Source organism: Typopeltis vanoorti, chromosome 11 (genome assembly GCF_054136105.1).
Source record: "Typopeltis vanoorti isolate ZY-2024b chromosome 11, IOZ_Tvanoo_1.0, whole genome shotgun sequence".
Lineage (NCBI taxonomy): Eukaryota > Metazoa > Arthropoda > Arachnida > Uropygi > Thelyphonidae > Typopeltis > Typopeltis vanoorti.
In genome coordinates this window covers 98,394,572-98,411,736 of record NC_143559.1, presented here as the reverse complement: position 1 = coordinate 98,411,736, position 17,165 = coordinate 98,394,572, and the positions used below count along the sequence as shown (strand labels likewise).

General features: G+C 36.7%; 1 protein-coding gene across 2 annotated transcripts in view; it reads left to right on the top strand.

Annotated features, from left to right (window-relative positions):
* Window positions 1-10,884, top strand: part of Elp1 (elongator complex protein 1) — a 215,592-nt gene extending 204,708 nt beyond the window's left edge. For both annotated transcript variants that reach the window (XM_090400177.1, XM_090400176.1), the window contains exons 33-34: window positions 9,892-9,964; window positions 10,743-10,884. In XM_090400177.1, coding sequence (XP_090256303.1) covers window positions 9,892-9,964; window positions 10,743-10,807 — 138 coding nt within the window. In that variant the 3' untranslated portion in view covers window positions 10,808-10,884. The remainder of the gene's footprint in view (window positions 1-9,891; window positions 9,965-10,742) is intronic.
* Window positions 10,885-17,165: the final 6,281 nt, after the last annotated feature.

Sequence of the window (17,165 nt, the reverse complement as noted above, 5' to 3'; positions counted from 1 at the left end):
ATCTGAATTTTCAGTTGTAATCTTCAGAAATATGTTAGGTCATATTTGCTTATACTTGGAATCATTGTAGAGACTAGGATAGATATTAAATCTATGAATGAACTAAATATGGATTTCGCCACATATAATCAGCATGCAATAGAAGGGACACGGGATTTGTTGGATCTGGTCATCGGTCAGAAGATCTCGATCCAAGGTGATCTCATTGCCTCAATTATATGTGTGTGGGGGGGGGTATGTGGTCTTGACTTGTGAAGTTGTGAAATGTGGAATTTTCAGTTAAGAGGTGGACAAGTGATTATAACAGCTTAGGAGGCAGCTTGAAGCAGTACCATGGCATAAGAATCTGCAAGTGAAGGATGTTAGCAATGCATGAGAGTTAACCAAGGGGTGTCTAAAGGAAGCAATACAGATTGTATACCCAAGATCAGGAGGATAGACAAGTAGCGTTTTTTTTTTTTTTTTTGTCTATTTTTAATTTATTTTTACATGGTCCAGAAACCCTGTTCTAGAGACCAGACATGGAGATTTTTCAAGCCTCCAATAAGCATGGCAGTAGTCTCGCACCTAGCAATGAAATTCATCTTCCACCTAAAGACAATCACAACATCTATATCCATGGTGGGATTTGAACCTACAGTCTGTTGGTTGGAGAGCAGGTATCCCACCATGGTCAGGGATGTTGTGATTGGTGAGAGATAAATTTCATCGCCAGGTGTGAAATCACCTCTCCATTTATTGAAGGCCTGAAGTGGCCTGAAAAAGTTCCATATTTGGTCTCTAGAGTATGGTTTCTGGATTATGTAAAAATAAATTAAAAATACAAAAAATATATGAAATTGCTAAAAGAAAAGAAAAAAAAATTCTTATCCTACCCACAGTACAAAATGTACTATAGGTTTGCAAATAACCTATCATGGGTGTGAGCAACATAAAAAAAAAAAAAAGTAGTGAGATGACAGAAGCAGACAACAGTAACTAATAGACTACTTTGCTCTCTCATCCAAGTGAGAATATTGTAACAGGAACTAGTGTGAGAATTGTTGTGTTATTATGTTCCATCAAGTCGTTTTCGACTCCTGGTGATTCTATGACCATACATTCTCCATTCAGATCTGTCCCTGGCCATATCTTTCAGACTTTCCAAGCACATTCCAGTTGCTTTTTTTTTAACTCCATCCACCCATCTAATTCTTGGTCTTCCTCTTCTCCTGCTTCCATCAACTTTAGCAAGCATCATCATCTTCCCCAGACTGTCATTTGCTCACATAATATGTCCGAAGTATGACAATTTTTGCTTGATGATCATAGCTTCGAGGGGAGCAATCTGGCTTTTTTCTGTCTATCACGGATTTATTGGTTTGCTTTGCAGTCCATGGTATTCTTAGTAAGCGTCTCCAAACCTATAATTAAAATGTATCTATCTTCCTTCTTTCACTCTTTCTCAGAGTCCAACTTTCATGTCCATACAGTACCTCAGGGAATACCTTTGCTTTCACGATTCTGATTTTTGTTTCGAGGCTAGTATCTTTTTATCAGAGTAATTACTTCGAAAAATTGCTAAATGAAACAAGCAGTGATAGCACAGTGGTAAAAAACACTGAACAGGCATTCAGTCAGGAATACATATCCATACTTGAAGTAGAAAAAGCCATCAAAGGTTTGAAATGTGAAAAGCAGCAGGAGTAGATGATATTCTACAAGAAATGCTGAAGTATGGTGGTATAAAAGTCTTACAGTGGCTGCACTGCATAGTTCAGAAGTCCTGGACAGACGGACGAATTCATGATGATTGGAGTAGAGCATTATAGTACCCATATATAAAAAGGGAAATAAAACTGAATGTGAGAATTACAGAGGTATTTCCCTACCGAGTGTTCCAGGCAAGATTTATGCCAGTATACTTGAGAAACGGTTGAGAAGAATTGTGGAAGAAAAGCTTGGTGAAGAACAAGCTGGATTCAGGCCAAATAGAGGCTGTCAGGATCAGATCTTCACTTTACGACAATTAGTTGAGAAAGCATGGGAATATAATAAAGATCTGTATTTAAGCTTTGTCGATCTGGAAAAGGCATGCGACAATGTGCCAAGAGAGAAGGTATTCAATACACTACAGTTATATGGTGTCAATGGGGAATTATATCAAGCAATACTTAGTCTTTATTTGAGTTGCAAGTTAGCAGTTAGAATTGAAGGAAGTAAAGATGGTTTAATGTTAAATCTGGTGTGAGACAAGGATGTACATTATCTCCTCTGTTATTGATTATCTATATGGATCACATTATGAAGGAAAGTGGTATTAAACATGATATCAGAATTGGAGACATTAATGTCAACTCTTTGCTTTATGCGGACGATGTTATGCTTCTAAATAAATTTGCTACAAGTTTGCAAGATTCCCTGACTAAATTGAATAACTATTGTAATAGATATGGTATGAAGGTCAGCAATAAAAAGACAAAAACGATGAAAATAGGTAGACTCGTTGAAAATATCAACTGTGTTTTGAATGGGGAACCTGTGGAACAAGTAAAACATTTCAGCTACTTAGGCATGATTTTTAGTGAAGATGGTAAATTAAATATGGAATAAGAGAAAAATTAGTCAGAACACTAAATTAGCTGTGTACAAGACAGTGTTCAAACCAGTTTTAACTTATGAATCTGAGAGCTGGGTCAGAAGTAAAACACTTCAGCAAAGACTAGAGACTGCAGATATGAGAGTCATGAGAAAGATTAGAGACGTGAACAGATGGCATCAATGGCAATATCATATTAAAAACAAGGATATTAGGAAAGAACTTGACATTGTCAGCATCCAGGAATGCGTTAGCAGAGCTAATCTCTGGTGGTATGGTCACTTAAACAGAATGGGCGAGGAAAGATTAGCAAAACAAGTGTTCTCTGCCAGGTTAGCAGGAAAACAACCCAGAGGAAGACCAAGAAATTGGTGGATTGATATGGTACAAAGTGCCTTAGATGATAGAAATATAAGATCTGATAATATTGTAGTCTCGACAAGTAACAGACTGAATTGGAGGAAAATTATAGATAGGAAGTTAGTAATGATGTAAATTTTTCATGTAGTACTGTCATATCCTGTACACCCCTTGAAGATACATGTCAGGAATTTGATGATGATGATGAGTTTAAGACCATTTAGCAGTTTCTTCTTTAACTTTCATAATAAGTTCCTCCAAATCTTCCTTGCATTTTACTAGCAAGGTGGTATCATCTGCATACCTCAAATTGTTAATATTTCTTCCACCAATTTTAATTCCAACTGAAGACTCCTCCAGCCCTGCCATTCCTAAAATGTATTCGCTGTACAAGTTAACAGGTACGGAGATAAAATACATCCTTGTCGCACCCCTTTACTTATAGTGAAATAGCCAGTTTCTCCAAGATCTGTTCGTACAGTAGCTTCTTGTTCATAATAAAGATTCCTCAAAAGGATAATGAAATGCTCTGGTGCTCCCATTGTTAACACATTCCACAGTTTCACATGATCTACATAGTCAAAAGCCTCGCTATAGTCAAGGAAACAAAGGTAGACATTCTTTTGATATTCCTGTGCTCTTTTTATTATCCATCTCACATTGGCAATTTGATCTCTTGTTCCTCTGCATTTTCGAAATACTGCCTGTTCATCTGGTATTTCTCTCTTCATGATTGGTTCCAGTCTTTTCTGAATGATCTTAAGTAAGACTTTACTTGCATGAGAAATCAGTGCTATAGTTCTGTAATTTTCGCACTCTCTTGCATTGCCTTTCTTCAATAAAGGTATATAAACTGATTTTTTCCATTCCCTAGGCCATGTAGTTGTGATCCAAATTCGCTGACATAGAGTTGTTAAAATTTTAAGTGCCTCTTCTCCCAGGGCTTTGAGCAGCTTAATAGGTATTCCATCTCCCCTGGTGCTTTCTTACTGGATAGCTGTTGCAGTGCCCACCTCACTTCACTTTCCAGTGGTACTGGCTCCTGTATATAATGCTGCTCTTCAAATTTCTCAGTAATTTTGGAGTCCTTTCTGTAAAGGGCTTCTGTGTACTCTTTCCATCTTTCTTTGATGTTTTCAGCTTCTGTAAGATATCCTTTGTGTTTACTTTTCAATATTGTCACCTTGGCATTAAACTTCCCTGTTAGTTCTCTGACCTTTTTGAAAAGATCTCTTGTTTTTCCTTTCTTGTTTTGGTCTTCTATTTGTTGGCATTCCTGGTTAAAGTATTTTTCCTTGTCTCTTCTGGCTTGTCGTTGAAACTCTGCATTCAAATGCCGTACTTCTTGCCTGTAGCGTTCATATTCCTCCTTTCCTGAGCAGTTTTGATGGCATCTTCTGACAGCCATTTAAACTTCTTTTATCTTCTTACAAACTGTTGGAATATTTTTCTTTGCTTCTGTTTTAATTATATCTTTAATCTCTTCCCACAGTTCATCTGGTTCTCTTTCACACAAATTGAGTTGTTGAATCTGTTCTAATATACTAATATTGTATTCAGCTGGTATGTTTCCAAGATCATATCTGATTGACATTTGTGTTGTGTTCAGTTTTCATAATTTCACATGTATCGTAGACACTAATAACTCATGGTCTGTTCCACAGTCTGCACCTGGAAAAGTCTTGACAGACTGAATTGCACTTCTCCATGTTCTTTATCCAAGTATATAGTCAATTTGATTTCTGTATTGTCCATCAGGTGATATCCATGTGTACAATCTTCTTTTGTGCTGTTTAAAGCAGGTGTTAGCAACAAACAAAGAATTCTCTGCACAAAATTCAACTAGTCTCTTCCCTGCAGTGTTATGAATACCTAAACCAAAACGACCTGTTATTCCTTGTTCCTCGTTCTCTCTCACTTTTGCATTCCAATCTCTGATAAGTAGACATAAATCTCACTTGGTGATCTATCACTTCTTGTAACTTGCCATAAAATTCTTCAATGTCTTTTTGTAATGCCTGTAGTGGGTGCATAAACCTGAATGATGGTCATATTCATTGGATGTCCACTCATTCTGAGAGGAATGATTCTGTCACTCACTGGATTATAACCTAATACATACCTAGCCGTCTTTTTCCTGAGTAAGAAAGATACTCCATTTTTACGACTTTTCTCATGTCCTGAGTAATACACCATATTGTCCCCTGACTGAAAATGGCCCATTCCTGTCCATCTAAGTTTACTTATTCCCAATATATCCAGCTTCTTGCACTCCATTTCCATTTTTATTATTTCCAGCTTACCTTGGTTCATACTTCTAACATTCCAAGTTCCAATCCTGTGGTTTCTTGTGAAATAGGGAGCCTCCCTTTTCCAACCAGCAACATCCGTGACCAAGCTTCCTTCCGGGTTTGACCTGGACACATCATAAAAACTAGTTCTACTTGGGGCAGCCCTCTGTTCTTCCTCAGTTGCATGTTGGATGCCTTCAGGCCTGGGGGGGGGGTCTTACCATCCAGCACCATATCATACTTTCTCATTGTTGGCATGTTCATAGAATGCTCTTGGCAAGGTACAGAGGTGGTTTGCATTGCCTTCCTCTGGAATATTTTTTGACTTTCCAGTCTAGATCCGCACTGTTCTGTGAAAACGGGGGCACCTCTGGAAGGATGTGACTCTTTGCCATGCAGTGCGGTCTTGGTAAAGAAGAGGCTAAGTCTCTGTATTAGAGATGTATTGTGCATATCTTTACCATGGAATAATTCCCAGCAAAGAAATTATCCCTTATCCCCAATGTGAGAATAGGGACTAATGAATTGGAAATACTTGGAATATTGCAGAATCACAATGGAAATCATGGGATATCAGCTTGCATTTTATAAGAATATGCGAAGGTATTGATATTGCCTCTGGCTAGGTTGTTTAAACAAAGTCTTAGCTCTGATAAAATCTCAGGGGAACAGGAGGAATACAAAATGGTTCCAGTAAAGAAGACTCCAAGACGCGATGGTAACAAATTATATACCAGTCAATATCTTGGGAGTGGTGACAGAAGTACTGGAAAAGTTGGTCAAAAACAGAGTTCAGTGGATAAGAATATAATACTCAGAGATGTATTGTGCATATCTTTACCATGGAATAATTCCCAGTAAAGAAATTATCCCTTATCCCCAAAGTGAGAATAGGGACTAATGAATTGGAAATACTTTGAATAGTGCAGAATCACAATGGAAATCATGGGATATCAGCTTGCATTTTATAAGAATATGCGAAGGTATTGATATTGCCTCTGGCTAGGTTGTTTAAACAACCTAGCCAGAGGCAAGGTTATTTAAACAAAGTCTTAGCTCTGTGGGGGACAGCATAGCTTTGTGAAGATGCAGTCATGCCTTAGGAATTTGCTAACTTTTTATAATAGAGTTACTGGATAAAGGGAATGGCTACCCGATGGTACTTCTGTGTTTTGCAAAGTCATTTGACAGGATAACTCTCTTAAGCAAATTGGAACAAATTGTGATGGATATGAAACTAAGTGAAAAGGATGGTTAATGGGCAAATATCAAAGAGTAGTATATGGAAGAGCAGAATTCAGGAGAAACCAGGTGAGTAGTGGTCTGCTGCAAGCTCTGTGCTTGGACCACTACTGTTTAATTTACACATAAATGATATGGGAAATGATTTAAAGGAAAATGTTATTTGCTGATGATGCAAAATTGGGTAGCATAATACTGTAGTTAATCAAGAGAGTAGTAGAGAGCTTGCAAGTTGATTTAAATAGGCTTGTAGTATGAGTAAAAGATAATGGGTGACAGTTTAACATGTTTACTTAACTGCCATTGGCTTAATGTATAAACTTGTCGTCAGTGCCAGTGGGTTGTTAGTGTTTACTCTTCAAAAATATATAATTGCTGATATATTTTTCACTTTCTCACTGTACCTACAAACCTTTCTTTAGTAAAAAATAATAATTTCAAGACTTGTATGATTATATTACTAATTGAAAGTTTCTAGTTGGTGGGCTAAGGATTTTTTTTCCCCATTTTTATCAGTTGTGTATATATATATATATATATATATATATTTTGTACTTTTTTATTAATTTTTACATAGTCTGCAAACTTTGCTCTAGAGACCCAACATGGAACTAGTGATACCAGTGTTGCACTAACATCTCTCTTCAGCTACCATAAGCCAGTTACCAACTTGCCACTAATTATATATTTGGTTTAATCCTTTATCCAAGTGTAAGCAAACAAAGTTTGCGCCTGAAGTATTTTCAGGACTGGGACAACTCATGGTAAAGTGGTATAAGTTCTCATCACTTGCCTTAGTATAATGCAAAGCACATCTCCTTGCAGACATGTATAATGCTATGCATTATGGGAAATGCCACTACCCAGACATGTTTCAACCTTTATCGAGATCTCATCAGTGGGAGCCAGACACAGAGATTGTGATACTAAGGTGGAAGTAATGGAGAAGTCATATTTACCTATACCAGTCCAAAAGGTGTCACACTTTATTATTAAAATTTTCTGGATTAGAGATAAGTTGATGGAAATTTTTTCGCCTGGCTATGCTACCAATTATATATTTGGTTTAATCCTTGATCCAAGTGTAAGCATACGAAGTTTGCACCTGAAGTATTTTCAGGACTGGGATAACTCTTGGTAAAGTGGTATAAGTTCTCATCACTTGCCCTAGTATCTCCCATAATGCAAAGCACATCTCCTTGCAGACATGTATAATGTTATGAATTAAAGGAAGAGCCACTACCCAGACCAGTTTTGACCTTTATTGAGGTCTCATCAGTGGGAGTCAAACCCAGAGGTGGTGAAACTAAGGTGGAAGTAATAGGGAAGTCAGTTGCCAAAAGGTGTCACACCTTATTATTAAAATTCTCTGGATTAGATAAAGGATTAAACCAAATATATAATTGGTAGCATAGCCAAGTGAAAAAACTTCCATCAACTTATCTCTAATCCAGAGAATTTTAATAATAAGGTGTGACACCTTTTGACAACTGGTATAGGTTAATGTGACTTCTCCATAACTTCCACCTTAGTATCAACACCTCTGGGTCTGGCTCCCACTGATGAGACCTCAATAAAGGTCGAAACCAGTCAGGGTAGTGGCCCTTCCCTTAATGCATAGCATTATACATGTCGGCAAGGAGATGTGCTTTGCATTATGGGAGATACTAAGGCAAGTGATGAGAACTTATACCACCTTTAACATGAGTTGCCCCAGTCCCAAAAATACTTCAGGCGCAAACTTTGTTTGCTTACACTTGGATAAAGGATTAAACCAAATATATAATTGGTAGCATAGCCAAGTGAAAAATCTTTTATCAACTTGCCACTACTGCCAAAATATTCTTATCATTTTCACTGCAATAATCTATAATTTCTGTTATTTTTTTTTACACTTTGTCGCTGTAGCTAAAAACTTTTTAGTAAAGAAACAAGAATTATCTTATAGTTGGCATATGGATAAAGACTTCTTTAATATACACCATCTATGAGATATCTCACCCTGCATTTTATATTAACTCCTGAAACAAATAAGAAAAGTGACATGTTAACTGCCTGTTAACATAAATAGGTGCCAACTGTTTCCAATAAGCTGAACACTCCCTTTCCCTACAGGTCTAGAATCTAAAAAAAAAAAAAATCAGCTAACACCTTTTTATTCCCGTATACGGGAGTAGGCAAGGCCATTTAGCCCTGTCTAACTTTTGGAGACTGAGTGGGCAGTTCAATCTCCACTGGTACCAATCAGAGATAGATGGCCGAAGGCTATCACTAATTAAGTGGTACTCAGTGAAGAGAGACGGCTCAAATGTGCCGCCATTTCGTGGTCCCTAACCCTAACACAATATATTTATGTCTGAAATAATGTGGGTTCTACGGTCGATTTTCTTGAGTTTACTGGACGAAAAACCCGAGTTTCCAGGAGGAAAAACCCGCTTGCCCGTGCCAGAGATCGACTAACTCGGGAACCGGTCGAAAAAAGGCTTAGAAAAATTTCCCCTAGTCGCCGACTAGACTCGAAACCAAGTCTTCCTTCATGCGGCCAAGCGCCGTGGTGTGCAAACGCCACATCCACTGAGCTACACAGGCTCTTGGGTCTAGAATCTTTGAACCAGTAATATAAACATGCAAACTCCATAATCATGTAACTCCATATTGCAATATTTGTGTTATCATACTAACCTGTTTAGTTCTATTTCACTATAGTTACTATGTACACCAATCTTCCCTTCTTCCCACCCCCCATATTTGAAATATCCATATCTGCATTGAATTATCGTGTAGTCTGCAACAGTGTTTGATATGAAAAATATCAAATATGAGAAATATGAGATAACTCGTAGTTTGCGTCCTAACAGACAGCCGACTATGAATTATCTCATAGTTGGCAGTCAGCATGTTAATGTGGAAAAGTGTCAAGTAGTGCAATTTTGGATGAAAAGCTTACAAGGTATTTACCACATTGATGGAACTGCACTCCAAGAAATTTCATGTAGATAAATTGTCATTGGCGCAAAGCATGCAGTGTTGTAGTTTTGTTTCAACCATTGGCTGTAATTATTTCTGTTTAATGAAAAAACATTTACAAAATTTCAGTAGGGTCAACTGCAAATTAGTATATCAAACCATGTTGATCATGACTATGAATCTTATTTCCATGATTTTTAATATTCTCTGTATTATGTACATTCCTGCAAATTTATCTTTTAATTGCTTGCAGTTCTCTCTGCATCTAATGAATTCATTATAATGCCTCATTTCATTCAGATGTGGTCTATATAGCTGACTACACCATTATTTATCATTTATGAATCTTAGTAGATCCTAATAAAGAAAATTGGAAGTTTGTTTAATACATATAAATTTTTGTGTTTCATAATTTACTTCTTTGTAATAACAAAACATTTTAATTATTTATAGGTGTTTGGACCAACATTAACATCTAACACCATAGCTGCTGCTGTACAAAGGAAACAAAACAAAACTGTTTTAGGTAAGCATCAGTTTAAGTTTTTAATTTTGGAAATGCTTTTCATCTGAGCATTGCTCTCTCTCTCTCTCTCTCTCTCTCTCTGTGTGTGTGTGTGTGTGTGTGTGTGTGTGTGTGTGTGTGTGTGTGTGTGTGTGTGTGTGTGTGTGTGTGTGTGTGTGGTTCGGTCAGTTCAAGTTGGAGGGCAGGGGGTGCTTGAAGTCTGTTACTTTTGGAACCTATTTGTAAGTAATTATAAAGAATCTCATTTACTAGCACATTTTTAGTTTTAGGATTGGTTTGAGGTAAATTGCAGCCATTCAGTTAAAACTGTTATTATTTCATGGCCTCCATGGAATCACTGAACTCATTGTGGGAGTTCATTCTCCCATTCTGCATATAGCAATATCTATAATATATCACTTTGAATTCTCTTCCCACTGGCTCACTCACTACCCACTCTAATAATATATTCCACTCACTGAACATCTTCCATGCAAAGAATCTGCTTCAAACCCCATGTTTTGAGAATGACTTGTAATTCTCCCATTGGAAACTTTCTAATTGGATATTCATTGGAAAAGTTTCCCAATGGAAACTTTCTAATTGGATATTAAACAAACATAGATGGGCATGGCAATTTAGGATTTAGCAGACCAATAAAACCAATTAAACAAGACCCCCCCCCATTGTTTTCATCATATAATCAGGGTGAACAATAAAAAAAAAGTCAGCTGTTCTAACAAACTTCAACTCATAATGTCTAACTATTGAGGATTTTGACATATTTTTTCTCTTTCAGACCCTAAACTTTCTACCCCACCAACCCTCAGGAATGATGCCTGGATGCTTCATATGCTGCAATGACAGGATCTGTTGCATTGAATTTCTCTCATTGTAAATAACAGAAATCATGTAGTTAAATAAAGATGCTTTTTAATTTATTTGTTGAATATTTATCCATAACTTAAGAATACATATTAGTGTTGTTGTTTTTTTATCTATTTTTACTCAAATGTTTTATAATTTGATCATTGGTTAGTTGATTTCAGCAGTTATGTTATAGTACAAATGATTTAGGATTAACACTTTCTGAAACTTGATTAATTAATTTATCCTCAAACTTACCAAACTTACCTCCAGTTTAGACTTATTCTATTTGCTGCATGCAAAATAAACTTACTGATTCTTTATTTTTTGTGTACTTTCCTGCTCTCTCACAAGCTGGAATTGGTGATATTATTGTATACTCAGAGTATAAATTGTAAATGTGGATCAAGTTTTGCTGTTTTAATGTGGGGTACATAAATGTATTATGTGGGGGCAGCTTGTGCTGTTGATTCTGAAAAGATGTCAGCATTATATTTCTTTGCTACCACTAGAAACAAGTATTAGCCTAACATTCATTAAAAATGCAAGCAGCGAACCTTGCCAATACTGCTGCTAATTTTTTTAACAGAAATAGTAGTTGAGGTCAAAAGCACTTCTGTGAGAAATGTACTATTTAATGGAATATTTTTCAGCTTTTCGTGTAATATTAATTAATATTCAGTGAAAAGAACATACATATACACTGTTGGCAGCAGGTAATTGTACATTTCTCCATAGTGAAACCATTGTCAAGAAATGGAAGTATTTTTTCAAGAAGAAAAGGTGCCTAAGGAAGAAAATAATAAGTAGAATTAATGAAATTAAAGTCATGAGATAAAACAAATTTCATTAAAAGATTACAGATATTCAAAGTTGATGATCTCCTTGCTCCATTTCACCACCAGAATCCTACCTCTTACACCATTCTTTCCCCAACACACTTGGAGGAAGAGTAGGAAGTGGAATGATGTTGTTTAATGAGTTGGACATGCCCTAGTTCCCAGAACTACAGAGTGTAATATCACAGGTCAAAGAAGAGGTCAAAAATTCCTCCAGTGGATGAATTTATACCAACTCTTACAATGTTACAAAAGTAAAGCATTTGAAGAATAATCAGTATCCTGGATCTCTGATTAAGAATCTCTTGTACCCCAATATCCCCCCCCTTTTTTTTTTTTATGGGGGCTTCATTAGATGTGTGGTTTCACTATGTCATGTGCCTAGACAATCAGATCTATCTATCTATCTTTGCATCCTATTGAGGCAGGAATTTTGTTACACCTTTTCAAGCAGGGTAGTTAGTTGGTCTTAGCTGGATCAGTATAGTTTTTCCTCATCCCTGAAACTTAGCAAGCTAATCTGAGAACACACTGATTTTTAGAAATACTGCACAAAATATGCCACTGGTTACTCTGACCAGCAAGTAGCTCAAAAAAGGAACAGGCCATAGGATCACCATAAAAGTGATCCTATGGCCAGTTGGGTAAATGATGATTTCACTTATACAAGAAATTCAAACCCACAGGCTCAGCTACGTTAACCACTCAACCAACCAAGCTGGCTTTGGGATAGTATGAAAAAGTGGAGTAAATGATGATTTCACTTATACAAGAAATTTTAGATTATTGAAAAATGTAACATGTTGTTGGAAAAAGATTTAGTTAAATGTTGTTGAAAACGTTAGTATAAATATTTTCGGCTAGTTCATAAAATCACAATTCCTGCTATGGTATTTAGTAGGCCTTCGTGTACCTTGACATACACTTTTTTGCAATCCATCATGCTAATCAGCAGCTGCAAATTATTTTAGCCATACATTTGCTACTCGTATACATTTGCAAGTGATTTTATTCAGTGCTTTTTTGAAAAACAATGTGCCAGTACTCATTCTTTATTGGCAGGAAATATTGAAAATTAAGAGTATGAAAAGGAAACTAAAAATTATTTAGTGATAATTTTTCTTTTTAGCACAATAATTTTTTATGGAATAAAAACAAATTAAGTATATAATACAGTTTATTAAGCATAAATTGATTGTACAAGTATATGAAAAAATAAGTAAAATGTATAAGACAATATTAGTAAAAATTTTATATAGCAAATATCTTAGCAAGCGATGTAATAATTTTTTTTTTAAATTTCATTAAATAATTTGCTTAATCGTGCACTAGGTAAACATTTAAAATATTACTGTGTGACGTGTGTCTCACATCGCTATTAACAAAGGTGCCAATACAGTGTGCCATTTCATACCATCCCAAAGCCAGCTTGGTTGGTTGAGTGGTTAACGTAGCTGAGCCTGTGGGTTTGAATTTTCCAGCCAGGGAGCATGGATGTTTATGATTGTCCTGCTAACCGTTTACCAAATGTGCTGGTGGAGTATGATCTTTGATGATGTCTTTGACCATAAACATCAAAAATAACTAACTGTCCCCCCCCCCAAAAAAAATAAAGCACTTGATGTATTATAAGTGCCATTTTAAAGGATGTAATTAAGAGGGTTTATTTTGATTTTTAAATTAGTCATGAGTTATTCTCGATACACCAGTTCAGTAAACCATAATTGTCTCCTTCACAAAGTTAGAAAAGTTCAACATTGAGATCAGAAAATAAAGATCATGTAAGGATTATTCATAGTTTTAATTCCTGAAATATGCATCGGTCAACAAAGATTGTGCAAATCGAGACTAATTATCCTAGAAATACATTAAAATTGATAAGAGGGGGAAAGTGTTCATGGATGTATAAGTAATTACCAAGGCAATAGGTTTGACATATTTTATGCAGGTAAATTAAAATTTAAAAAAATTAATAACACAAGATAAATTTATAACAAAAATATACATGTACTGTACGAGAAAATGATTTTGATAAATTCCACTGAAAGTTACTTATAAAAAAAATAAACATGCAAATTAAGGAAAATGCATCAGGAGATGATGCTTTTGGTCCTTAATCAGCAACTACATACCTGATTTTACAGTGGAAAGCAGCTGGGGTAGATATTTAAACAGAAATGCTAAAATATAGAGATATAAAAGTTTTACAATAGCTATACTGAATAATTCAGAAGACCTAGTGAAAAGATTGAATTCCAGATGATTGCAGTAGAGCTCTCAATACTTCTCATCTCTAAAAAGGAGAAATGAAACAATGAGAATTACAGATGGATTTCTCTACTAATTGAAGTTTTAAGTCAGCAGTTAGAACTGAATGAATTACAGGTAGTTTTGATGTAAAATTAGGTGTTAGACATGGGTACATTCTATCTCCACTGTTATTTATCTAAATGATCACATGGGGGGGGGGGGGCATAAAACGTGATATCAGAATCAGAGATAGCAAACAGAGCTCTTTCCTTTATTATCTTTATGTATCTAAACTGAATAACAGCTGTAACAAATTTGCCATGAAAATTAGCAATAAAAAGACCAAAAATATGAAAATATGCAGGATCATGGAAAACTTCAGCTACATTCTCAATGGTAAATAATTTGGAATAAGTAGTCTTAAGACTAGAGATATTTAAGTGCACTTTATCCAAGTTTTCATCTCTGGAGATAGTATTTTAGTGTGATTGAGTGAGCCATTATACACTGCTTGGAAAGAAGTCACTGGACACAATAGTGTGAGGGAAAAACAGCTATGGTACCCACCCACCTTAAGATGTTGGACCTTCTTTTGCTGCAATGACTGCAGCAGTCTTATAGGGCATACTTTCCATGTGCATACAATAGCAATCAATTGGAATTTTGGACCATTCTTCTTGGAGGCATGTAATGAGGTCCTAGACTATTGTGAAATTCAAGAATTTCACAATGGTCTAGGACTCACCTGATGCTCCAGTTCATCCCACAGATGTTCAGTAGGGTTGCGATCAGGGCTCTGTAAAGGGTCAAGTGCGGTGACGCTCACATCCACAAGCCATGCAGTTACAGCAGCAGTAGCCCGATGACGTGGTGCATTTCCTTGTTGAAAGAGACAATAGTCCAAGTGCGGTGATGCTCACATCCACAAGCCATGCAGTTACAGCAGCAGTAGCCCGATGACATGGTGCATTTCCTTGTTGAAAGAGACAATAGTCAGTTCAGTAGAAATGCCACAAAGTCGGAAGCATTGCATTGTCCACAATATTCAGATACCTCTTGGAGCTCAATGTTCGTGGCACCACAAAAAGAGGTCTGAGGCCAAACTAGGGAAAAACAGGATCATATCATCACACCACTACCTTCAAATTTCATAGTTGGCGTTACGCACTCTGGTAAGACATTCACCAGGCATCCGCCACACCTGCATCTGTCCATCTGCTCAGCAGAGGGTGTAGCATGATTCGTCTCTCTCCATAACACAGCTTTCCAAGCTTCCACGTCCCACTGTACACACTCTTTGCACCGCTGAAGACAATACTGCATTTTGGTTCAGGTAATGGAGCTTACATATTCTGGTCCACCCATGGAGATCCATGTTGTGAGCCTCTGTTCTGAATATTTGGTGTAGTTTCGTGTTCCAGTCGCCTGGCACATTGCATTCAATGTGTCAGCCAACGAATGGTTGGTTTTACATATGCTATCATGTTTGATGAGTCATTCACTATGGGTAGCACTGCAGTTGACTCCTTGCACTTCCATCTCAGTATGATCTCATTTATCCAATTAGTGCCAGCCTTGTTGGCTGAGTTGATTGTTGACCCGGAGTGGCCCAATTTGTCAGTCAGGCCTGCAAGATGGCATCCTATCAAACTCCATCAGTTCCCTTCTCGCAACCATTTTAAACAGACACTTGGGAGTATCATATTCCTCCAATTTATCAAGTCTGCAAACTTGGCTCATTACATATCACGATGCACCTTGGCCATGGGAGTGTCCATTGACTTCTTTCCAAGCAGTGTGTGTGTGTGTGTGTGTGTGTGTGTGTGTGTGTATATATATATATATATGCTCTCTTAAGCTTTGTTACTTAGAAATCATGTCTTGCTCTCTTGAGCATCATAATTGGTTAACAGAACTAATAGTAATTAATTCTGTTAACCAATTAGTGCCAGCCTGGTTGGCCAAGTGGTTAACGTATCCGCTCTCCAGCCAAGAGATTGCAGGTTCAAATCCCACCATGGGTGTTTGTGATTGTCCTACTAACTCTGTGTGGAAAGGGAATCTGCGACCCTACCACTTTTTCTAGCAGAAGACTTCACTTTCGAAATCTGATGAGGTATTGGAGTGACCATACAGCATCTATGGATGTCAAATGTGGGGGGAAAAAAAAAAAAATTAGTCACACTACATACAGACTTCCAGTCTGATAGACATGGTATAGTACCTGCTGTATAGTGTAATGATGTGGAATTGCTTCTCATTTTCTGGAATTGATTACGTTCGCTGCATGTAATCATGGCTATTAGGTCCCATATTAATTTGCTGACAACTGTGTGTTTCCCATTTGTGATGGTGACATGATAATGTGCCATATCATATCATGAAACAAATTGTAAACATGATCCATACAGAAGAACATAATGATTAAGAGGCTAGTACATTTTCTCAATACTATTAGAACAGTTCTAGGCTGTTTTGTCAGGGTTGAAACTTGATGTAATATATGTGAGTTGAACTGGAATTGTAATTAGTCTTGTCTGTGTCCTAGTTGCCTTCATTAATAGGACTCATCAATATTTTACAGGAGAAATTGAACAAAGTACCACAGAGACTCCATAGATCAATGGTTAATGGCAATGCCCTTTGTTTGAAAGGGAAAGAAATCCGCTAATACCTTTTTTTTTCCCTTATAAAAAGTAGGCGAGTCCATTTTAGCCCTATCTAGTTTTTGAAAACTGAGGAGACAGTTTAATCTCCACTGGTAGCCAATCAGCAATAGCTAGCACAAGACTATCGCTCATTTTAAGTGGCTAACCTAACACTATGGTGTCTGTAATAAGTGTGGGTTCTGTGGTCGATTTTTTTAAGTTTCCAAGACTAGAACTCGAATTTCTGGGAGGGGGAAAAGCCAGAGAATAAATTAGTGTGCAGTATGGAACAACTGTATGATTTAGATTAGCATAGTGTGGAACATTTCTCTGACTTCACAGAAGCCAATAAAAAAAAAAAAAAAAAATGGCAATATAGCTATTTGCTGCCAAAGGAAGGAAAACATGTTTTACTAACTCATGCCAGTTAAATACAAATTTGGGCATTTTGTATCTGCATGGGTACCGTGACTTGTTATTCGATGGATAATAATATATAATACAATAGACTTTGGCATAATAAGCAGAAAAGACCCTCCTCTGAAAGGGTTGCATAATAGGTGAGTCTGACACAAGTTTTCTGTTAATATAAATCTTCAAGGAAATAGAAATCTCTGA